General features: G+C 41.1%; 1 protein-coding gene across 3 annotated transcripts in view; it reads left to right on the top strand.

The window, feature by feature from the left end:
* Positions 1-24,861, top strand: part of DIS3L2 (DIS3 like 3'-5' exoribonuclease 2) — a 368,569-nt gene that overhangs the window by 90,456 nt on the left and 253,252 nt on the right. For all 3 annotated transcript variants that reach the window (XM_055397563.2, XM_055397562.2, XM_088844794.1), the window contains exon 6: positions 17,924-18,158. In XM_055397563.2, coding sequence (XP_055253538.2) covers positions 17,924-18,158 — 235 coding nt within the window. The remainder of the gene's footprint in view (positions 1-17,923; positions 18,159-24,861) is intronic.

Genomic DNA, 24,861 nt, shown 5'->3' with positions numbered 1-24,861 from the left:
TTTCAGTCCAGTCTACCTCCTTGCTGCGGGAATGGGCATGTGATTGATTCAAGAATGGACATGTGACCCGAATTAGTCCCAGCAATGTAGTCCTGAGACTTTTGTGCAGAGCACCTGGGCATGAATTTCTCTCTTTTTTCCCCCCCAACTCTGGTCTCTAAGAGAATGGGATATATTCTAGAGCTATTGGAGTCCTTCTTGACACATGAAGAGAGAGGCTGCCCTGGTTTTGAAACTAATATTGAGGAAATCTGAAATCTCTCTCTCTTTACCTCTCTTCCCCACCCTCCCCCACTTCCATTCCTCCCTCCCTCTGCACATATCAGATGAGCCTCTCAGTCTGATCAGAATGACTCAGTTATGTAAGCCGATTCAAGTTTTTCTGTCTCTTGCAGCTAAAACAGTCATTATTGATACACTGAGTATGTTTTAGAGACTTAAGTCAACAAACAATAAAGAGTAAGGTTAAGAGAAAAGAAACCACTGTGTACAGTTACCAGGAAATGTGTGTATTCTTTCACTAAATCTCGATAATTGTCTGTTCCTTTCATGAATTCTGCTCTTGGAAGTTCTTCTATCCAGTTCTTTGCTCTCTTAGGAACTCTTTCCTAGGGTTTGCTTTCCCACTTTTGCTTCTATCTACCTTCTTGCCAGACTGTATTTGTTCCTGAGTTTTAGAACTTGGTATGATATTCTGCCAAATTCTCTTCCCCACCTCCATGCTCTTTCCTGGCATGAAAATATTTGCTACTTTTCTATGGAGATTATTCTTGGTGGAAATCTGCTGAATTCTGTGAATTGTCCCCACTCTAAGGGGAAGTGTGCTTCTTCCAGCCCAGCGTTCCTCATGATGTACTCTGCATATAAATTAAATAAGCAGGGTGACAATATACAACCTTGACATACTCCTTTTCCTATTTGGAACCAGTCTGTTATTCCATGTCCAGTTCTAACTGTTGCTTCTTGACATGCATACAGGTTTCTCAAGAGGCAGGTCAGGTGGTCTGGGATTCCCATCTCTTTCAGAATGTTCCACAGTTTATTGTGATCCACACAGTCAAAGGCTTTGGCATAGTCAGTGAAGCAGAAATAGATGTTTTTCTGGAACTCTCTTGCTTTCTCCATGATCCAGCGGATGTTGGCAATTTGATCTCTGGTGCCTCTGCCTTTTCTAAAACCTGCTTGAACATCTGGGAGTTCACGGTTCACATATTGCTGAAGCCTGGCTTGGAGAATTTTGAGCATGACTTTACTAGCGTGTGAGATGAGTGCAATTGTGCGGTAGTTTGAGCATTCTTTGGCATTCCCTTTCTTTGGGATGGAATGAAGACTGACCTTTTAAAGTCCTGTGGCCACTGCTGAGTTTTCCAAATTTGCTGGCATATTGAGTGCAGCACTTTCACAGCATCATCTTTCTGGAATCAAGATTGCCGGGAGAAATATCAATAACCTCAGATATGCAGATGACACCACTCTTATGGCGGAAAGTGAAGAGGAACTCAAAGGCCTCTTGATGAAAGTGAAAGAGGAGAGTGAAAAGTTTGACTTGAAGCTCAACATTCAGAAAACGAAGATCATGGCATCTGGTCCCATCACTTCATGGGAAATAGATGGGAAAACAGTGGAAACAGTGTCAGACTTTATTTTTTTGGGCTCCAGAATCACTGCAGATGCTGATTGCAGCCATGAAATTAAAAGACGCTTACTCCTTGGAAGGAAAGTTATCACCAACCTAGATAGCATATTAAAAAACAGAGACATTACTTTGCCAACCAAGGTCCGTCTAGTCAAGGCTATGGTTTTTCCCATGGTCATGTATGGATGTGAGAGTTGGACTGTGAAGAAAGCTGATCGCCGAAGAATTGATGCTTTTGAACTGTGGTGCTGGAGAAGACTCTTGAGAGTCCCTTGGACTGCAAGGAGATCCAACCAGTCCATTCTAAAGGAGATCAATCCTGAGTGTTCATTGGAAGGACTGATGCTAAAGCTGAAACTGCAATACTTTGGCCACCTCATGCGACGAGTTGACTCACTGGAAAAAAGTTTGATGCTGGGAGGGATTGGGGGTGGGAGGAGACGGGGACAACAGAGAATGAGATGGCTGGATGGCATCACTGACTCGATGGACATGAGTTTGAGTGAACTCCGGGAGTTGGTGATGGACAGGGAGGCCTGGTGTGCTGTGATTCATGGGGTCACAAAGAGTCAGACACGACTGAGCGACTGAACTGAACTCAACTGAAGCCAGGAGGCAGTTTGAAGTCTGAGTGGTGTCTAATGGAACAAATTGGCAAATAAGATTAAAACGGTTAAAAAATGTCAGTGGATACTCAGAAGGTAAGGTCTTTGAATGCTAAGTCAAAGAACAGAGAATTAGTTTTTTTAGGGAAGAGAAAAGCATGAAAAATTTTGAGTAAGAAGGTAATTTAATCAGATTATTTTTTTTTTAATTTCTGGAAATCTGTAAGATGGTGGCACTGAGAATACCAGGGAATTTGTGGAAATATAAGAGCCCTCGTAAAAAAGACAAGTGAAGGACTTGGCAAAGCAGTATGCTTGGCAGTAAAAAGAGTCAAATTTGGTTGTGAGGTTTTGAGTTTGAAAGGCCTGGAAGAAAATACTTGTGGTATTAATAAAAAAAGAGCAGAGGAAGGGGAAATGCTTTGAGGGGAAGGACTAGAGTGGCTTTTGATGGTGTGAGTTTAGGTGATATCTGCACATTAGGAGGGAATTGTGTTGGAGACATTGTGCTAGGTACTATATTAAGTGCTAGGAATACAACATTGAACAAACGGGTGTGGAAAAAGTCCTTGCTTTCATGGGGCTTGTGTTTCACTAGGAAAGACATAATAATGTACATACAATGCCATATTCAATAGTGATAAGGATTGAAGAGGAAAAATAAGGAAGAGAGATGTGAATTTGGGGGTGGGGTTGAGATTTTAAATAGGGTGACCAAAGAAGGCTTCATAGAGAAAGTGACAATGAGTAAACACTGAAAGAAGTGAGGGTCCTTGTGAGGATCTTAGGGAACAGTGAATGCATACGTAACTTGTTCAAGGAGTAGTAGAGATGCTGAGGAGGGGAGTAGTTGAAATTGAAGTCCGAAGGATCAATGGGTAGGCGTAGAGCTCAGGTACGACCTCTGCATCACTCAGGATCTGCGATTTAGCTCTGAGGGAGTCAGAAAGCCTTGCAGGATGTAGAGCAGAGAATTGACCTGATTTGACTACCTTTCATAGGCTCACCCTGACTGCTGTGTTGGGAGAAGATGAAAAGAGGACAAGAGTAGGAGCAGCCCCCTTACGAGGCTCTTGCCTGTATCCAGGTGAGAGATGATGGACCTGAACCAGGATGGAGGCCTTGGTGGCCACGAAGCTAGAGCTGATAGGATGAGCTGATGGCTGTGATGCGGGTGGGGGAAGAGTTTTGGCCTGAGTAACTGGAAGAAATGGGAATAGTTTTTTCTACTCTTGTTAACTGAATAAAAGGTACTTTTGGATTAACTACTATAGGCAAACAGAATTCTCTGTTAACATATATTCCTTTAAGAACATCTTTAATGGTATCTCATTGTGGTTTTGATTTGCATTTCTCTGATGATGAGGGATGTTGAGCATTTTTTCATGTGTTTGTCAGAATGGCTGCTATCCAAAAGTCTGCATGCAATAAATGCTGGAGAGGGTGTGGAGAGAAGGGAACCCTCTTACACTGTTGGTGGGAATGCAAACTGGTACAGCCACTATGGAGAACAGTGTGGAGATTCCTCAGAAAACTGGAAATAGAACTGCCATATGATCCAGCGATCGCACTCCTGGGCATACACACCGAGGAAACCAGAATTGAAAGAGACACATGTACTCCAGTGTTCATTGCAGCACTGTTTATAATAGCCAGGACATGGAAGCAACCTAGATGTCCATCTGCAGACGAATGGATAAGAAAGCTTTGGTACATATACACAATGGAGTATTTCTCAGCCATCAAAAAGAATGCATTTGAATCAGTTTTAATGAGGTGGATGAAATTGGAGCCAATTATACAGAGTGAAGTAAGCCAGAAAGAAGAACATCAATACTGTATATTAACGCATATATATGGAATTTAGAAAAATGGTAACCTGAACCCTGTATAAGAGACTGCAAAAGAGACATAGGCATTTAGAACAGTCTTTGGGACTCTGTGGGAGAGGGTGAAGGTGGAATGATTGGGGAGAATGGAATTGTAGCATGTATATTATCATAAGTGACCAGTCCAGGTTCGACGCATAAATTTTCCTCTGTTCAAAAAAAAAAAAAAAGAACATCTGTAATATGTCTTTAAATTGATAGGATCCATGGTCCTATTTTAAAATGAAAGAAGCATATTGGCAAGCCTTGTCAAGAACTCCCTGTGGAAATATCAGTTGCTTTTTTGGCTCCAAGGTATTTCCTGAACAGTGTATTATACTTTGTCCCAAGTGTGCCATTAAGGGATTTGAAAGTTTGTTAAAACATGTGTGGCAAGTGAGTGCCGTCACTTAAGCCCAGCCAGAGAAGCCAGGAAGCGAAAAGCAGCTCCTACGTGGACTTTGTGACATGTATCACCTGTGAATCAGAGGCTCAGGTGGTGGGTTAGGCAGGGCATTGTCTCCTGTGCACAAAGCCTCCAGCAGTTCAGTTCAGTTCAGTTGCTCAGTCGTGTCCGACTGTCCGCGACACCATGAATCACAGCACGGCAGGCCTCCCTGTCCATCAAACAGCCCTTTCAATAGAAAGTGCCCGAGGACATAGGCATATGTAAATCTTCTTGGAGAAGCTCCATCCTACCAAGTTGATGACAACTTCCTGCCCCCCGGGAATGTCATAGAATTTATTTGCTTGGAACAGAATTTTCCAGTGCCAATATAGACTTGCTCTTTTATGCGATTTAAAATAGCACTCTTCAGTGATGGCTTTTGTGTTCAGGGAAGGGTTTTTCTGTATCGGTACACGGGGCGGCTATGAAATGTTTCATGTGTGGAGCTTGGGTTAAGCCATCAAGATGAAATGTTACTTGGCATTTTTCTTTAGGATTCTATTTAAATTGGTTACAGGTGCTCTGTCTGTTGCTCCCCAGTTTTGAAATACATTATATTAATTATAAAAAGATCGGGAAGAAAAAAACTAATATGAGTTTTGAAGTCATAGGTTTCTTGATTCTGGTGAGTTTGAGTTGGTCTCTGCAGTTGATCACGTATACCTCTCAATGTAGACATCACCCACCCCTCTTCTAAAACACAGAGACATCACTTTGCTGACAGAGGTCTATCTAGTCAGAGCTATGGTTTTCCCAGTAGTCATATATGGACGTGAGAGTTGGATCATAAAGAAAGCTGAGCACCAAAGAATTGATGCTTTTGAACTGTGGTGTTGGAGAGGACTCTAGAGAGTCCCTTGGACTGCAAGGAGATCCAACCAGTCCATCCTGTAGGAGATCAGTCCTGAATATTCATTGAAAGGACTGATGCTGAAGCTGAAGCTCCAATACTTTGGCAACCTGATGTAAAGAACTGACTAATGGGAAAAGATCCTGATGCTGGAAAAGGTTGAAGGCAAGAGGAGAAGGGGACCACAGAGGATGAAGTGGTTGGATGGCATCACTGACTTGATAGACATGAGTTTGAGCAAGCTGTGGGAGTTGGTGATGGACAGGGAAGCCTGGCATGCTGCAGTCCATGGGGTCACAAAGAGTCGGACATGACTGAGCAACTGAACTGACTGACCCCTCCTTCTAAGGGATGGATTGGTACTTCACACTGTGGGAAGCGGTGCTTGCATCTTGGCTTTCTCTTCATCTAGGCATTCGTGGTTTTTCTAGCTAAAACTGTTGTTTTCAAATTGGTGACAGTGTACTTTATGGTTCCATTTGGGTTTATATTGAAACTGGGGTTATAATTTAGATATGAAGGTTTAGAATTATTTTAGAAAAGTGCATTTATATAAACATCTTCCAGTTTTATTCATTTGCATGTGTACTTATGTTTGTGTCTTGTGACAAGTTTCATCTCTGGTAAAATAACCAGGTTTCCAGACAGGGCAGTCATGGAGGGCAGTGCAGGATGCTGTAGACAAGCATACTCGCTTTTCCTGAAGGAAAACGTGCATTTTCTTATCTCCCTCTTTTGCATGTGTGTCCTTCCCCAGCTTAGTTCCCTTTTCATGTGTTCACCTGTCCAAATCCTGAGGGAGGGAGGGCGTGTAGTGGAATAAGCTAGGTTGGGAGTTGAGTAAATCTGTTTTTTACTTTCCCTCAGTCTTGATCTGTTTCACAAAGGACTGGACCAGTTTGCATTCATTTTGCTGTACATTCTTGCTGATATTTGGTGTTATCAGAATATTTAGTGTTTGCCCATCTGTGGGTCTGTAAGGATATCTCGTGGGCAAATTAATTTGTATTTCTGTGATGACTTAATGAGGCTGAGCAACTTTCCATCTTTATTGGCTGTTTGGCAATAAAGATTTCACTATTTTGTTAAGTGCCTTTAAGCCTTTTCCCCGTTTGTCTATTGGATTGTCTTTCACTGATTTATAGGAGTTCTCTATATATTCTGGATATGAGCGCTACCATGGCTTATCTTTTAAAATTTCTTTTACATTACTGTAGGATAAGAGGAAAATTTAATTTTAATGGAGTTGAATTTATCAGTATTTTCTTTCATGGCAGTGCTTTTTGGTTATATTTGAAATGTATTTCCCTATTTATTTTCTCAAATATTATTTTCTAAAATTCTTCCAGCCTTTTAGATTAGCATCATTCTTAGCCATTTTCCAGTCACGTGGTTGCACAGAGTCTCTGATTTAGCAAGTGTTCTTATTTTCAAATTAGGGATGTTCCTTAAGGCCTTTTGCCATTCCTTTGTTAACACAGGGCTTGTGTTCCCTTTAAATTACAGAAGTCATGCTGTACTCACTGTCCTTTTCCAAAACGTGTATCTTTTCTTCTCTGTGTGTCTGGTCTCAGGATTCTGGGCTTTGGCCTATTCCTTTCAGTGCTAAGCTTCTTGTAACCTCCTCTCAATTTCATCCCTGACGGGTTTTCAGGGTCCTGTCCAGGTCCTACTGAAGAGGCCACATTAATGCTCTCCAGCCTCCAGATAGTGCAGCCTGTTGGAGAAAGGGGATCACCTTTTCCTTTCATTACACTGCCATGCCACCCTGTCTCCAAAAGGAGACAATAGGGAGATTACAGGTGTATCTGTGGTAAAACAAACTGCAGGGTGTATTTGACGAACATTTCTCTGTGTGTGTGTATGCACGTCCTTTTGTATTTTTACTGTTTACTTTTATGAGCAGAGTTTTGTCATGTTCATCCTATCCCGTTTATGGAATAAGACTGAGAGTGAAAAAGTTTTGTGTGACCCAGTGATTTGGTTCCCGCACAAACCTGTTTCTGTCCTGCCCTCCAGAGACTAGACTAAACCTCCAAGGGAGAAATAGCCCCAGTTGCAGTGTGCACTCTCAGAATAGTAAGTGCAGGCAGCTGCCTTGTTCCCTCAGGTCTGTGGAGGAAATCTGAGGAAGTTTTAAAGTCCTCAGTTAACCAGGTCAGTAATGTATCCATTTTCCTAAGGCCTCCCTCCTTTCATCCTGAGCTCAGAGCTTTCCAAAATAGTGATCAATCTAAACTAGTAGCCTCCAGCACCAGATATTTCATATTGTAAAAATATAAATTGTATTGTGCATCCTCACAGAACATTTCCTATCTACTTGGAGATGTGCGTTTTTCTGTGGAGGAAGGGTTTATAGCTTTCATGTGATTATCAGAGGGAATGAAAATTGTCAGGAGGGAATTCTCAGTATGTCATCTCTGTGAAACATCAAAATTGAGAACCACTGAACTAGATTTTCCAATTTTTCAAGAAGAAGAATTTCAAGAAGAATTTCACAGAAGAAGGCCTGTAACTTTACAGATCCAGGAAAAATTGGGCTACTACTTTCTAACCCTCATACTCTTGTGTCTGGAAACTGTTCTGAAAACTCTCTTGCGTCCTGATAGTCTTTTATATTCATTTTTTCAATTTTCTACTCTTCTAGCCATCTGTTTATTCCTCAAATATTGAGCACCTAGATTGATTATGCAAGTTGCTGTAGAATAATCAGATATACAATTGGCAAACATATAATCTCAACACATGAGGGAAATCACATAATAATACTTGTTATTATCACACAGATAATACTTGTGCTTGTGCTCAGTCACTAAGTTAGTTGTGTCCACTCTTTGTGACCCCATAGACTGTAGCCCACCAGGCTCGTCTGTCCATGGGATTTCCCAGGCAAGAATCTTAGAGTGGGTTGCCATTTCCTTCTCCAGGGAATCTTCTTGACTCAGGGATTGAACCCTCATCTCCTGCATTGGCAGGCAGATTCTTTATCACTGAGCCACCTGGGAAGTCCATAGATATACTGTAGTGAAAAAAAGGGAAGTCCCATAGAGGAGGTATGTATAAATTGCTTTGGGACTTTAGAAAAGGATACCTGCCTCTGTTCTGGGCAAGTAGCGAGGCGTGAGGAGGAAGTGAAGGACGATGTGGTAGATTCTAGGGTTATCGAAATCCAAGCCATTTGGGTCTTTGGAGATGGGTGGATTTTAGATATGTGTGGATGTTAAAGAAAGCTGAGCGCTGAAGAATTGATGCTTTTTAACTGTGGTGTTGGAGAAGACTCTTGAGAGTCCCTTGGACAGCAAGGATATAAAACCAGTCAATCCTAAAGGAAATGAGTCCTGAATATTCATTGAAAGGACTGATGCTGAAACTCTAGTACTTTGGCAACCTGATGTGAAGAACTGACTCATTGGAAAAGACCTTGATGCTGGGAAAGATTGAAGGCAGGAGGAGAAGGGGATGACAGGAAATGAGATAGTTGGATGGCATCACCATCCAATTCAATGGACTCAATGGACATGAGTTTGAGCAAGCTCTGAGAGTTGGTGATGAACAGGGACGCCTGGCGTGCTGCTGCAGTTCATGGGGTTGCAAAGAGTCAGACACGACTGAGCGACTGAACTGAACTGAGATGTTAAATGCAATATGTCATATGTCTGCTTCTTTATTCATTTAAATGCGACTTGAGTATATATGTGACCTAGCCTTGGTCACTTTATGGAGTTTATATTTATCAGGGCAGGTGGATTCGGAAAAGGTCCGTTCCGTTCCCTTCCGTCGCTCAGTCGTGTCCGACTCTTTGCGACCTCGTGGACTGTAGCCTACCAGGCTTCTCCATCCATGGGATTCTCCAGGCAAGAATACTGGAGTGGGTTACCATTTCCTTCTCCAGGGGATCTTCCCGACCCAGGGATCGAACCCGGGTCTCCCGCATTGGAGGCAGACGCTTTAACCTCTGAGCCACCAGGGATAATTGCTATTATTCATTCATTCAACAAATATTTGAGTGGCCACTAAATGCTTTTCCCAACTCTTAGAATATAACAGTAAAGAAAATAACCTCTGTGCTCATGAAACCCACATCCTAGTTGAGAGACAGAAAGCAGGTAAGTATATAATAAATTGCCAGGTAGTGATAAGTTCAGTGATGAGAAATAACAGTGAGGTGGGGCTGTTTCAGTTAATGTGATCAAGGGAGGCCTCTCTGAGAGGACGATATTTGAGCAGAGACTTAAACAGAACAAAGATAGCAAATCTTGTGAATAGCTGGACAAAAAGTTTCCTGATAGAGGGAATAGCAAACGAAAAAATCTCAAGATGAAGATTTTAATGTTCTAGGAACAGCAAAGAGATCTCCGGGACTGGAGTGTAATTTGCAAAGGAAGAAACTGTAGAAGATGAGAGTGGAAAAGTAGATATGGGCCAGATTGGACAAGACACCATGGCCTGATGATGGATGGATGCTGGGAAGCTATTGGGAGAATGCCATGGTGTGATTTGTTTTAAAACGACAACTCTAGCTCCTTTGGTCCAAAATAGAAGTCGGGAGACCGGTTATCACAGTAGTTCCACAAGGACATAAAGGTTGCTTGGATTTGTACAGTGACAGTAGAAACAGCATGAAGCTATATTTTAAAGGAAGGGTCAGTGGGTTCTCATGATGGATTGGATGTGGGTGTGTGAGGGAGACAGTCAAGAGAGATGTCCCAGTTTGGTGCTGTCGCCGAGAGAGGCAGCACTGGGAGAGGGGTGGGATCTGGTGGCGAGCAAAGGTTCTGTTGTTTGAGGTGCCAGCTGACATCCAGATGATGTCAAGTTGGCAAACGGATATGAATCTGGAATTCAGGGAATGGTTGAGGCTAGGGCTTTAATTTTTTGGAGTTAATAGCGTATAGAGAGATTTAAAGCCACGAGACTGGATGAAATCATCTAGGGAGTGAGTGTAAATGATCCCCTCCCTAGCGGTGTTTAGTATCTTCCTCTGTTCCTGTATCATGTCAGATTCAAGTTCAATGTAGGGGAAAAATACTTCACAGATAGAGGTATGTACTTCCTAAGTATAGTACATCAGGAAGCACTTTGGTTCTTTCTCTTTTTTATGATATTTGTATTAATCAGTGGGCTCAGGTATTGCTGTTATGGTCTATCTGTCGTAAAACTCCATCCCCATCAGCATTTAGCAACCATTGATGATCATTTTTGGAATCCATCATGCCAGTAGGGATAACAGAAAGGTGTTAATGGATGGCTTTCCTTCCTTCTTAATTAGTTAAAATTCTTCTGTAAAGAAGCACTTTACCTCATCAGCTGTTTGGTTAGCCTGAGGTACAGTTTGTACAGGAAACGTAGGATGAATGTTTAGAATTTCCTAACGTTGAGCAAAGATGCCTCTTTCGTGATGATTTGAGTCCTTTTGATGAGACTCCAGTAGCCTGTAAGTGCTTCCTTGTTTTTCCCATATGATAAAATTTTCCAGGTTCATCTTGCTGATTTCTCTTTCTAGACTTGAATTAGCTGTTTCTCTAAGGAGTTGCACAGCTGTCACTCTTAACCAATATGTGGTATGGAAGGGTTTTAGAGTGCCTTTTATATCTTATGACCTTAAGGTGATTGTTTTTCCCCCATAACATTTATTGTAATGTGTACTATGATAATAAAAATAGAATGAAAATACTTTAAAAATGCAGGGTATTGATTTATATTTTAACTACACAGTTTTGAATGACTTAATTTATACATTAAACCCTACTACCTTAACAGCATTTTCTGCTTTAGTAACTCAAAACTGAAATTAGTGCCTAAAACACTAATTCTTGAGTATAGCTAATCTAAACTATGGAGATTATCACAAAATCAGAACTGGGTTGGTTTTGAAATGTGCTCTTTAGTTAAGCTTGCTGTACTCTGGTTATTGTTTCCCACTGGGCTCTTCTTCCCGTGGACTCTTCCTTGATCTTAGCGTGTATAAGCCAAAGCATAATTCTTCATATGTAGGTAGGCAGAATCATGGTGATTACAGAATTCTTTTTATAGATTACCCACACACGTATACACCCATACAAAGACTACCTTTCAGTGTGGGATAGTTAAGCCTTCACACTGTATAAAGCCCATCTTCTGGTTACCCCTCTAATATTTTCTCCATGGTCTGTGGGAACCAAATCCTTTGTGGAAGCCATTAGCAGAAGAAATAAAAACATAATAGAACGTAATTCAGGTATGACCTAAATCAAATCCCTTATGATTATACAGTGGAAGTGACAAATAGATTTAAGGGACTAGATCTGATAGACATAGTGCCTGATGAACTATGGATGGAGGTTCGTGACATTGTACAGGAGACAGGGATCAAGACCATCCCCAGGAAAAAGAAATACAAAAAGGCAACATGACTGTCTGAGGAGGCCTTACAAATAGCTGTGAAAAGAAGAGAAGCCAAAACCAAAGGAGAAGAGGAAAGATAAACCCATTTGAATGCGGAGTTTCAAAGAATAGCAAGGAGAGATATGAAAGCCTTCCTCAGCGATCAATGCAAAGAAATAGAGGAAAACAATAGAATGGGAAATACTAGAGATCTCTTCAAGAAAGTTAGAGATACCAGGGGAACATTTCATGCAAAGATGGGCTCAATAAAGGACAGAAATGGTATAGACCTGACAGAAGCAGAAGCTATTAAGAAGAGATGGCAAGAATACACAGAAGAACTGTACAAAAAAGATCTTCACGACCCAGTTAATCACGATGGTGTGATCACTGACCTAGAGCCAGACATCCTGGAATGTCAAGTCAAGTGGGCCTTAGGAAGAATCACTACAAACAAAGCTAGTGGAGGTGATGGAATTCCAGTTGAGCTATTGCAAATCCTCAAAAATGGTGCTGTGAAAGTGCTGCAATCAGTATGCCAGCAAATTTGTGAAACTCAGCAGTGGCCACAGGACTGGAAAAGGTCAGTCTTCATTCCAATCCCAAAGAAAGACAATGCCAAAGAATGTTTAAGCTACTCCACAATTGGATTCATTTTACATGTTAGCAAAGTAATGCTCAAAATTCTCCAAGCCAGGCTTCAGCAATACATGAACTGTGAACTTCCAGATGTTCAAGCTGGATTTAGAAAAGGCAGAGGAACCAGAGATCAAATTGCCAATATCTGCTGGATCATCGAAAAAGCGAGAGAGTTCCAGAAAAACATCTATTTCTGCTTTATTGACTGTGCCAAAACCTTTGATTGTGTGGATCACAACAAACTGTGGAAAATTCTGAAAGAGATGGGAATACCAGACCACCTGACCTGCCTCTTGAGAAACCTGTATGCAGGTCAGGAAGCAACAGTTAGAACTGGACATGGAACAACAGACTGGTTCCAAATAGGAAAAGGAGTATGTCAAGGCTGTATCTTGTCACCCTGCTTATTTAACTTATATTCAGAGTATATCATGAGAAACGGTGGGCTGGAGGAAACACAAGCTGGAATCAAGATTGCTGGGAGAAGCATCAATAACCTCAGATATGCAGATGACACCACCCTTGTGGCAGAAAGTGAAGAGGAACTAAAGAGCCTCTTGATGAAAGTGAAAGAGGAGAGTGAAAAAGTTGGTTTAAAGCTCAACATTCAGAAAACGAAGATCATGGCATCACTTCATGGGAAATAGATGGGGAAACAGTGAGAGACTTTATTTTGGGGGCTCCAAAATCACTGCAGATGGTGATTGCAGCCATGAAGTTAAAAGACACTCCTGGGAAGGTAAGTTATGACCAACCTAGACAGCATATTAAAAAGCAGAGACATTACATTGCCAACCAAGGTCTGTCTAGTCAAGGCTATGGTTTTTCCAGTGGTCAAGTATGGATGTGAGAGTTGGACTATAAAGAAAGCTGAGCACTGAAGAATTGATGCTTTTGAACTGTGGTGTTGGAGAAGACTCTTAAGATCCCCTTGGACTGCAAGGAGTTCCAACCAGTCCATCCTAAAGGAGATCAATCCTGGGTGTTCATTGGAAGCTCTGATGTTGAAGCTGAAACTCCAATACTTTGGCCACCTGATGTGAAGAGCTGACTCATTGGAAAAGACCCTGATGCTGGGAAAGATTGAGGGCAGGAGGAGAAGGGAACGACAGAGGATGAGATGGTTGGATGGCATCACCAACTCAATGGACATGGGTTTAGGTGAACCCTGGGAGTTGGTGATGGGCAGGGAGGCCTGGCTTGCTGCAACTCATGGGGTCTCAAAGAGTCAGACACGACTGAATGACTGAACTGAACTGAACTGAAAGGCCTGGAACCTTTGTTTAGCATCTTTCCAGAAGACTGCATTTTACCTTATAGTTTAACTCTGGCATGTCAGTTGTTTTCTCTCACCCCTGCCCCCAGCACTCCTCTCTCTGAGATGTAGTATGTAAGCGATGACTCGTAGAGAAGAACAGTGGACCAGTGATCGTGTGCAGCCACCATGCTTTAGACACGGGGTAACATGTGTGCCTCCTGCCTATGTTTTGGGCTGTTCTGACAGTGCCCAAGGTTGTGTTAATTCTGAGGATGATGGGGGAGATCTTCCTCAATGTTATTGAATCTGTTGGCCACATTTAAGGAAATTGAGTTTGCAGATTTGAGAGATGACAGGTTCTTTGTCTTTTCTAATTTGTTAGTGAGTACTGCCTTTTGAATGATATGCTCTGGGTCAGGTGTGCAACCAGGACTTATGTATCACGGTGAAGTGCACATAGAGGAGAACTGGTTTTGTAAATTGTGTATTAATTTAAAACTTAGCTGTTGCTTCACTCTTATATGTTCTTATGTAGTAAAGGGCCTGAGGGGTATCTCTTTAGTGAGTTCTGGCTTAACCAGTTGAGCTTTTATTTATTATTTTTTAGTATCAAAGAAAAAAAGTCTTGTTTGTTTGGAAATAATGAGCAAACATGGAAATAATGAACAAATTAATGAATGACCAAGTGAATGAATCAGTGAATCTGACAAGAGTGAAAACAAGGCAAGAGTTGAAACAAAATTTCATTAAATATATCCAGAAATTGGAAATCAAATTTTCAAAAGATTTTATTAAAAGGTACCATTTTGCTCAGAGGAATTCACCATTTCTTACAGTTATTTCTGTTATGATGTTTTCATGAAGTCAAATATTTTAAAACTTTGGGAATATATTTTTAGAGTCTATATTTTGATGGTGTGAATATCTTTGGAATATTTTATTTTGATTTTTTGGGTGGATATTATAATATTCTTTGTCTGGGGACAGTTGTGTTAATTGAAATCTGTGACATTATAATGTTCAGAGAGAAATTTCTTTTGATAACTTTTTCTGCCTATATAAAATGAAGATCTTTCATTAAGTGTAATCTTTTTGTGATCTAATTTGAACATTAATCTGGTTTGTTGAAAGCAAGCATTTAATTTGAAACCTCAAACTCAGAAAAATATTCAGTTCAGTCACTAAGTTGTGTCTGACTCTTTGTGACCCCGTGGACTACAGTATACCAGGCTTCCCTGTCCATCACCAACTCCCAGAGCTTGCTCAAACTCATGTCCATCGAGTCATTGATGGCATCCAACCATCTCATCCTCTGTCGTCCCCTTCTCCTCCTGTCTTCAATCTTTCCCAGCATCAGGGTCTTTTCAGATGAGTCAGTTCTTCCCATCAGGTGACCAAAGTATTGGAGTTTCAGCTTCAGCATCTGTTCTTCTAGTGAATATTCAGGACTGATTTCCTTTAGGATGGACTGGTGTGATCTCCTTGCAGTCTGAGAGACTCTCAAGAGTCTTCACCATCACCACAGTTCAAAAGCATCAATTCTTCGGTATTCAACTTTCTTTATGGTCCAACTCTCACATCCATACATGACTACTGGGAAAACCATAGCTTTGACTAGATGGACCTTTGTTGGCAAAGTAATGTCTCTGCTTTTTAATATGCTGTCTAGGTTGGTGGCTCAGAGGTTAACGCGTCTGCCTCCAATGCGGCAGACCCGGGTTTGATCCCTGGGTCGGGAAGATCCCCTGGAGAAGGAAATGGTAACCCACTCCAGTATTCTTGCCTGGAGAATCCCATGGACGGAGAAGCCTGGTAGGCTACAGTCCACGGGGTCGCAAAGAGTCGGACACGACTGAGTGACTGAACAGAACAGAACAGGTTGGTTATAGCTTTACTTACAAGGAGCAGGAGTCTTAATTTCATGGCTGCAGTCATCATCTGCAGTGATTTTGGAGCCCAAGAAAATGAAGTCTGTCACTATTTCCATTGTTTCCCCACCTATTTGCCATGAAGTGATTAGACCTCTCAATTATAGACACGTAGGGAAACCGCTAGAAGCTCTCTCACTTCATTCAGGTCTCTGCTCAAATGTCACTTCATCCATGAGGCATCCACCCTAACCACGCTACTGGTAAACCAGCTTCAGTCTCCAGTGTCTATGTATGCTTTTTCATTAGTACTTATCACTATTAAACTTTTGGCTGTTTACACTGCTCCATCCTTGCCACATTAGTGCCTGGCACCATGAAAGGTATTCCATAATGATTTGTTGAATTGAGTAAATTGTTTACCATCTGTCTCCCCAATAGAATTCAGGCCTCATATGGATGCCTGGCACAAGTTTGGCCTTCTAGCATTGGGTTGAAAGAATGAAATGAATGTAATACCAATAGTATTCCAATTCGTGTGTGTGTGTGTGTGTGTGTGTGTGTATTCCAATTCGTGTGTGTGTGTGTGTGTGTGTGTGTGTGTGTGTGTCTATGCTGCTCAGTTGCTTCAGTCGTGTCTGACTCTTTGTGACTCGATGGACTGCTGCCTGCCAGGCTCCTCTGTCTGTGGGATTCTCTAGGCAAGAATACTGGAGCGGGTTGCTGTGCCCTTCTTCATATATATGTATATATACATATATATATATGATCACATCTTGATTATATGTTTAAATTGCACATAGATTTCTCATCCAGAAATAGATTGTTGGAAGGATGTAGTCTCTAAGTGAAGTCTAGAACCAACACAGTCTGCTATCTTTTTTGCTAATGTGGATGGGCAGATTTACATATAGGGTCACCTTTTCTTCAGTGGCTAAATAACACTGGTATATGTTAATGTCATGCCAATAGAAATCAAAGGGTACTGTCATATGAGTATCACGTGATTAACTCATTGAATGGATTAGTAGTGAATTCTTTTCTATTTGCTTCATTTTTTAAAGTTGAAAAAGATTGACATATTGTATAGTACTCATTCTTATTTCTAGTGTAAATGTCTGTTAGTTTTGTGCTTTCTATGCTGATCTCTTTGGCATTGCCTTTCTTTGGGATTGGAATGAAGACTGACCTTTTCCAGTCCTGTGGCCACTGCTGAGTTTTCCAAATTTGCTGGCATGTTGAGTGCAGCACTTTCATAGCATCATCTTTCAGGATTTGCAATAGCTCAACTCGAATTCCATCACCTCCACTAGCTTTGTTTGTAGTGATGCTTTCTAAGGCCCACTTGACTTCACATTCCAAGATGTCTGGCTCTAGGTGAGTGATCACACCATCGTGATTATCTTGGTCGTGAAGATCTTTTTTGTACAGTTCTTCTGTGTATTCTTGCTACCTCTTTCCAGTGGTCATGTATGGATGTGAGAGTTGGACTGTGAAGAAAGCTGATCGCCGAAGAATTGATACTTTTGAACTGTGGTGCTGGAGAAGACTCTTGAGAGTCCCTTGGACTACAAGGAGATCCAACCAGTCCATTCTAAAGGAGATCAATCCTGAGTGTTCATTGGAAGGACTGATGCTGAAGCTGAAACTCCATTACTTTGGCCACCTCATGTGACGAGTTGACTCACTGGAAAAGAGTCTGATGCTGGGAAAGATTGGGGGCGGGATGAGAAGGGGACGACAGAGAATGAGATGGATGAATGGCATCACCAACTCGATGGACATGAGTTTTGAGTGAACTCCGGGAGTTGGTGATGGACAGGGAGGCCTGGCGTGCTGTGGATTCATGGGGTCACGAAGAGTTGGACACGACTGAGCGACTGAACTGAACTGATGCTGATCTCAGGTCTCAAAATGGAGAATTAAGGGTTTATATTTTTTATGAGAACATTTTATAAACTCTTGTTCACATTGAATTTTGTTTCTGTTTCATTTTACATTCTTGTGGTTTCATTTGGGAATGCAGTGACATACTGTGTTGTGTTCTTCTATCATTTCTCAACATCCTGGTTGGTCCCATGTGATGAACCCTTGTGAAGCAGGGTGGTACTTTTGGTATTCAGGTCCTTTGTGGGAGAGGGGATGAAAGTATACATCAGAAAAATGAGAAGTGGATATAGCATTAATCTTGGGCATATTGAAGAGCTGGGTTGATCATAAGAGTCTGTACATCTGGAAAATAAAGATTATTTTTCAAACTACATGGTAAGTATCTACTGCTTTCAAATGTGCAGCTTTTTCCTTAGGAAAGAATAATGAAAACAGAAGAATCTGCACTTTCCCTTTTTATCCTCCAGTGATTTAGCAGAACATTTCAATTTTCTTCAGGTAATTAAGCCAGAGAGCAATGACAAGGAAACAGAAGGTGCCTATGAGTCCGATCTCCCCGAGGAGCTCTGTGGAAGCCAGCTTCCTCAACAGTCCCTGAAAGGCTATAATGACGGTCCTGATGTCATTGTAGAGGCGCAGTTTGATGACAGCGACTCAGAAGATGGACGTGGGAGCACTCAAAATGCTCTGGTTGATGGTGTTAAGAAGCTCTCAGTTTGTGTTCAGGAAAAAGGTGAGTACAGGACTGCTTTCTGACATTTTATTTTGGTAGATTGTTTTAAGCATTGAAGTTCTTTCTGTGCTGCAGAATTCATCACACAGTACAATTGGTGTCTTTCTAGTTTCTAACCTGTGGCAGCTTTTAGGAAAGGGGCATCTTTGACAGGCTTCCAGATGCTGTTTATGAGGCAGGGACAAACTGCTGCTGGTGGTTTGTGTGGTCAGTGGTTGCTGTTGTCTTGTCCTAGTGGGCTTTGCATTGTGTTGATCGCTCACCTTGACATTCCTGTGATGAGTCCAATCCCACCCTGTGGTTGATGGGAACAGAATTAAACCAATCATTAAATCCTTCCCCAAAAAAAGCACTTCATTTTACCCTAGAATTTGCTTTAATTTTAACTCAGAACATTTTGTCCTTAGTGGTGAGAAGTGTTTGCAAGTGAAAATGTTAGTCACTCAGTTGTGTCCGACTCTTGCAACCCCATGAACTATAGCCCGCCAGGTTCCTCTGTCCTTAGAATTCTCCAGGCAAGAATACTGGAGTGGGTAGCCATTCCCTTCTCCAGGGGATCTTCCCAACCCGGATCTCCTGCATTGCAGGGAGATTCTTTACCATCTGAGCCACCAGGGAAGCCCAGTGGTGGGAATGGATCACCTTACATGTGATAAGTAGATGATCCTTACAGAGTGTTTCGACTGTAAGCCTTTAAAAAAGCCAGACTTATTTTCTCTGATCAAAATTTAAACCATGAGTCCCCCTGGATGCTGAAAAAGCAATTGCAGACATTTAGGGAAGGAGCTGTGACCAAAGGCCCTACCTGAGTGCACTCTGAGAAACTTAAGGGAAAGGAGCAAAAATTGGAATATTTCAATTTATAGATTTCTAGAAGGTTTTAAGTGCAGGGAATATGTTTTCTAGCCAGACTGAGTTTTATGTATGTCATGAAATGGAAAAAATTGACCTGGCTAGGCCAACTAGATTATGAGGTTTTTTTAATCAGGAAGAAGTTTCTGGCACAGCCCCCATGAAAGGCTGGAAGAAATGCCAGAAGATTACTAAAGGAGGATGTTGAGCAGACACACCGTGACAGAGACTGGTGAGCACGGTTCTCTGACTGCTGAAGAAAGTTGGAGGTGATTTCAGGAAGTGACTGCATGTGGGGCTCACCCTGTGTCTCCACTGCTGATGAGGGAGTGATCTGGGGCAGCGAGCATTTTCTGAAAGCATATGCTGTGTTCTGGTGCCAAGTACTGCTCATCCAGAAGGACTTTCCAACTTTGAAATTCTGTCTCAATGAGGAGGCCACTGCTTCCTCACTGCCCCACCAGGTGTGCTGACCTGAGGACACCCAGGTTCTTTTTGTTTTTGTGGCCTGTTTATAGACTACTAGTGGTTTCACTGTTCACGGCCAGGCAATTCCAATTGGATGTTATTCCTTGAAAATTCATTCTTCTGATGTTTCTTCTTTTTTCTTTTAAAAATAGTTGGATACTGTGACCCTCTTTTGGTGGTACATGTGTATCATAATGGCATCAATACTGGGAGTCATGTCTTTTCTCTGAGAAGACCCTAAATAGTTAAGTTGTTTATTAACAAGGTCACCAAGAGAGAGAGATACTTGAAGGAAAAGCCAAGGGGAGAAGTACTTTGGAACTGATGTGGTAATTATCCCAAAACTACTTTGTGGAATCTTTGCTCAGGTGATTAGTTGACAGACCTCAGTATCATCTTTTCTGCGAGGCTGCAAGTTGAAGGGTTAAGATGCCTGTTTCTCATTAGGGGTTGGTACCAATACAAGGGCAAGGAAGTACTGATGGATGGAAGTGATGGCAGAATTGATGCCTGGGGTGGATATTAGTAATTCACTTTGCTCTTTGTTTGGGAAATTCTGATGCCAGACCTACTCTTGATTTGTCTTCTAGTCCCTCCATCTCTGTTGCAAGTACGTGTCATTGAGTGTTTTGCAAGTCCACTATATGCAGTGTTTTCCTTACTCTTTTTATGGTCTTCCTATCCTACTGTTATTTATATTGCTTCCTTACTGGCCCTGACTGAGGGAACAGCCTTAATCCTTCCCTCAGTATCTGGTACCAATTTATCTTTCCTGCTAGCCTCTAAATAGAGAGTTGGTGAAACCGCATGGCTGTTTCTCATTTCTTGCCCTCTTGATATTTAGGAAAATTGCAATTTGCTCTTTTAAAAATCATGGTGTTTTTAGAATATTTCAACCAGCTTCTCTTCTCTGGATAATATAAAATCTGGTTACAGTTAGGATGTTAGTACTTTTTGCACCATTTAGGGGTTTGAAATTTGTTATCGAAACAAACCATAACCTTAAGAACATCATAAACTTTTCCTACGACTTCTAGAAAGGTTCTCTGCTTTGTTTTCTAGTTACAGATGGATTATTAATCCTAATTCATACTTATGTGCAGAAGAGGGCTTTTTATTTATTTTTATTTTAATATCTTTTTTTAAACCTGAGGCAAATGCTATATATTACAGTATGCATTGTATATCCCTCTTTGCCCAGGAAACATTCATATTTTTACTGTAACTACCAATTTCTCTGGTAAGTGAACAAATAACCTCAGCTGTGTGCAGCAAGTACTTTACATTCAGAGAAAAGTTTCTCTGAGCATCTCAGACCTATGTAGTAGTTTCTTCTAGGAAGATAGCATGGATCTGGATCACCCTCAGCCCCTGAGAGAGAATGGGCCAAAGACCTGGGGCCCTTTTCTAGGTCTAGCCCCACAGCCACTCAAGGCTAAGCTTTTACCATTTTCTAGGCAGTGGCATTATCAGCACAGGAAATGGCCATCTGGTCAAGACCAGGGACAACACAAATAAATATCCTTTGGTATCAAGTATTTGAGTAACAGTCACCTGATTAGCCAACTCCTAAGGAGAAAGGAGATCAATCCTGGGTGTTCATTGGAAGGACTGATGCTAAAGCTGAAACTCCAATACTTTGGCCACGTCATGCGAAGAGTTGACTCACTGGAAAAGACTCTGATGCTGGGAAAGGTTGGGGGTGGGAGGAGAAGGGGACGACAGAGAATGAGATGGCTGGATGGTATCACCGACTCTGTGGACATGAGTTTGAGTGAACTCCGGAAGTTGGTGATGGACAGGGAGGCCTGGCGTGCTGTGATTCATGGGGTCGCAAAGAGTCGGACACGACTGAGCGACTGAACTGAACTGAACTGAAGGAGAAAAAAAGTCATGACTGAATGGTGCAGAAGCTCATTATCATACATCTTTGGGAACTTTAAGAAGAGTTTTGAATCTTGGCAATGGTAATCAAACTGTGACATAATTTTCCTGTTCTCTGCCTTAGTAGGGTCAGTCAGAGATCTTGTTCAGTTTCCTGGTCTGGAAGTAGGCTTCTGCAAGTACCCTGAAGGCTGAACATGGGATTGAATGTAGAGTCGGTGACATTTTCAATTCTCTGTTTTTGTCTCTGGCCACCTTTAGCTCTTTCTTGAAGGGAGAATCCACAGGGAATCCTTGTCCCTTTATGGGGTTTGACTCAATCTGTTGCTCTTCCTCCTGGGGCCTGCTCAGGTCAACTTCAGGAATCAGGAAGAACCCTTTCTTTCACACTTAAAATTCATTTCCTTCCAATGACAGCCCTGTTCAGTGTCTAGGTTTAAGTTGTCTTTCCTTCGATAAAAAGTAACTCTGTTTCCCTTTGGCTGAGAAAAGCAGGTCTGTATGATTATTCACCTGTGATACTTTGGGGTTACTGAAATCCCAAGATCCCTAACTCTTTGGAAACCCTTCTTTCCTTCACAGAGAGGAATGCTTGGTCTAGAATAGGATTTGGGTCTTAGGTAGACATTGTAGGTCCTAACCATCTGTCTCTGCCTGAATCACACATGATACGAATGCAATGCCCACTTAGTCTAAAAAGCAGGGAAGCAAAAATTCCCACTGTACCTTTCTAGCATAGGTTTGGACAAGGCTTTGCTCTCTCTCTCTTTTTAATGGTGTTTTAAAACACTGGCACAAAACATTGTCCAAAAATTAAATAAATAGCAATATCCCATCAACCACAATTTTTGACTGAGTGGGCAACCATTCCTCCCTGTGAAGTCCTCAAAAGAAATATATGAACCAAGGATAAAGCAATACAGAGGAGTACTTCTTTATTAACCAAGGTTTTGACCAAGGCAGAGAGATTATACCAGTCTACACTTTAACCAGCAATTCATGAGGCTTTAAGCAAATTTTTAAATTTTATTGAAGTATAGTTGATTTAAAATGGTATATTAGTTTCTGCTATACAGTGAAGTGATTCAGTTATACACACACATATTATGTATATGTATATATATATTCTTTTCCATTATGGCTTATTACAGGATATTGAATATAGTTCCCTGTGACATATCATAGGACCTTGTTGTTTATCCATTCTATAGAAAATAGTTTTCATCTGCTAATCCCAAACTCCCAATTCTTCCCTCTTCCACCCCACCTCCCCCTTGGCAACCACAGATATATTCTTTATATCTGTGAGTCTGTTTCGTGGAAGTTCATTTATGTCATATTTTAGAGTCCACATAATAAGTGATATCATATGGTATTTGTCTCTCCTCTTCTGATTTACTTCACTAGCATGATAATCTCTAGGTCCATTGATGTTGCTGCAAATGGCGTTAGTTCACTCTTTTTAAAATTTTTATTTTTTAATTGAAGGATACTTGCTTTACAGAATTTTGCTGTTTTCTGTCAAACATCAACATGGATCAGCCATAGGTATACATATGTCCCCTCCCTACTTCACTCCTTTTTTATGGCTGAGTAGTATTCCAGTGTGTGTGTATACATGATATCTTCTTTATGCATTCATCTGTTGATGGACATGTCTTCCTATGTCTTGGCTTTTGTAAATAGTGCTGCTGTGAACAACAAAGGTACATGTATCTTTTTTTTTTTTTCAAAAGCAAGAATGGGGTTTATTTCTAGCTCGAGCTAGGGCTCATGCCTCCTCCAGCGCAGTGGAGTGCGGACAAGAGCCCATGTATCTTTTTGAATTATGGTTTTGTCTGGATTTATGATCAGGAATGGGATTGCTTGATCATATGGAAACTCTGTTTTTAGTTTCTTAAGAAACCTCCATACTGTTTTCCATAGTGACTGCATTAATTTACATTCCCACCAACAGTGTAGGAGGGTTCCCTTTTCTCCACCTGAGAGGCATCTTCTGTTTTCTTGTTCCTGCCAACAATTTTCAAGTTTTTATCCTCTAGAGATTAAGTTCTGTAAATTGCCTTTTCATATTGTTTGCCCATTGTTCCATCAGAGTTACTGTTCTATCATTGATTTTCAGGGATTTCTTGTCTGTTCTCTGTAATAATCCCTTTTCCATTTTAGGCATTGTAAACAACTTCTGTTTTTCCTGTCCTTTAGTCATTCATCTATTAACTTTATGGTGTTTTCAATGAACAAAATTTCTTAATTTTACTGTAGTAAAATTAATCAAATACTTTATAGTTTTTTTAGTTTTTCCCTGTGCTGAGGTCACATATCTCACACAACCTTTATTAACTCCACAGTGTTACCTTTTGCTGAACTTTATGAAGCTAATTTTTTACTGATTGAGAGTATTATTTGGTTTCTGGCCTTTAAATCTATTTTTGTTGTTGAACCATCCTTGAATTCCTAGGATAAATCCTACTTAATCCTGATATATTTTTATTTTTTTTAATATAATACTAGATTTACTTAGGTAATATATAGTATAGGGTTTTTTGTATTATGTTAAATGGCCCTATCATTTTCTTATCATTATCTGGTTTTTAGAATCAAGATTATGTTAGCTTCATGAAGTGTCCTGATCAGTTTTTGACTGTTTACTATTTTCCCAGAACAGCTTGTATAAGAGAGGAATTAAGTGTTCTTAGAATTTGGTAGAACTCATTGTAAAATTGTTTGCACCTGCTGTTTTTCGGAAGGCGAGATCTTTGCTCTTTCAGTCTCTTTTATACTGATTGGTCTGTTTAATCTCTCTCTGTATTTTTGGTGCCAATTCTGGCATAATTTAAGGGGAATTTATCCATTTGAATTTATGAGCACATAGATATTCCTAATACTCATTGAAAGTGAAAGTTGCTCAGTCCTGTCCGACTCTTCATGATCCCATGGACTATACAGTCCACGGAATTCTCCAGAGCAGAATCCTGGAGTGGGTAGCTGTTCCCTTCTCCAGGGGATCTTCCTAACCCAGGGATTGAACCCAGGTCTCCTGCATTGCAGGGGGTTTCTTTATCAGCTGAGCTACCAGGGAAGCCTAAGAATACTGGAGTGGGTAGTTTATCCCTTCTCCAGGGAATCTTCCTGACCCAGGAATCAGACCAAGGTCTCTTGCATTGCTGGTGGATTCTTTACCAGCTGAGCTACCAGGGAAGCCCATTAATATTCTTTAATTGTTAAAAAATTTCCTTGTATCTGTACTTTTGCCTCCCTTTTCATTCTGTATTTTGTTTGACCCTTCTCTCTTTTTTCTTAACTCTTGCTTGCCAAAGATCCATCCTGTTAATTGTGTTGCTCATCCTGTTCGTGATGCCAGTTGTCTTGCTGTTCACACCATGCACACTGTTCGCTGAACCCATGGTAGGAAAGTTGCGAGCTAAGAGATTGGAAGGAGACTCAAGGAACCGTAGGAACTGCAGACACGTTTATTCTCCCCTGGCTGGCACGGCAGCCG

This window comes from Moschus berezovskii, chromosome 2, assembly GCF_049115385.1.
Source record: "Moschus berezovskii isolate FMDL1 chromosome 2, NW_MosBer_1.0, whole genome shotgun sequence".
Classification (NCBI taxonomy): Eukaryota; Metazoa; Chordata; class Mammalia; order Artiodactyla; family Moschidae; genus Moschus; species Moschus berezovskii.
Note: the sequence above shows the minus strand (reverse complement) of the source record. Positions and strands in the feature narration are given on the sequence as shown.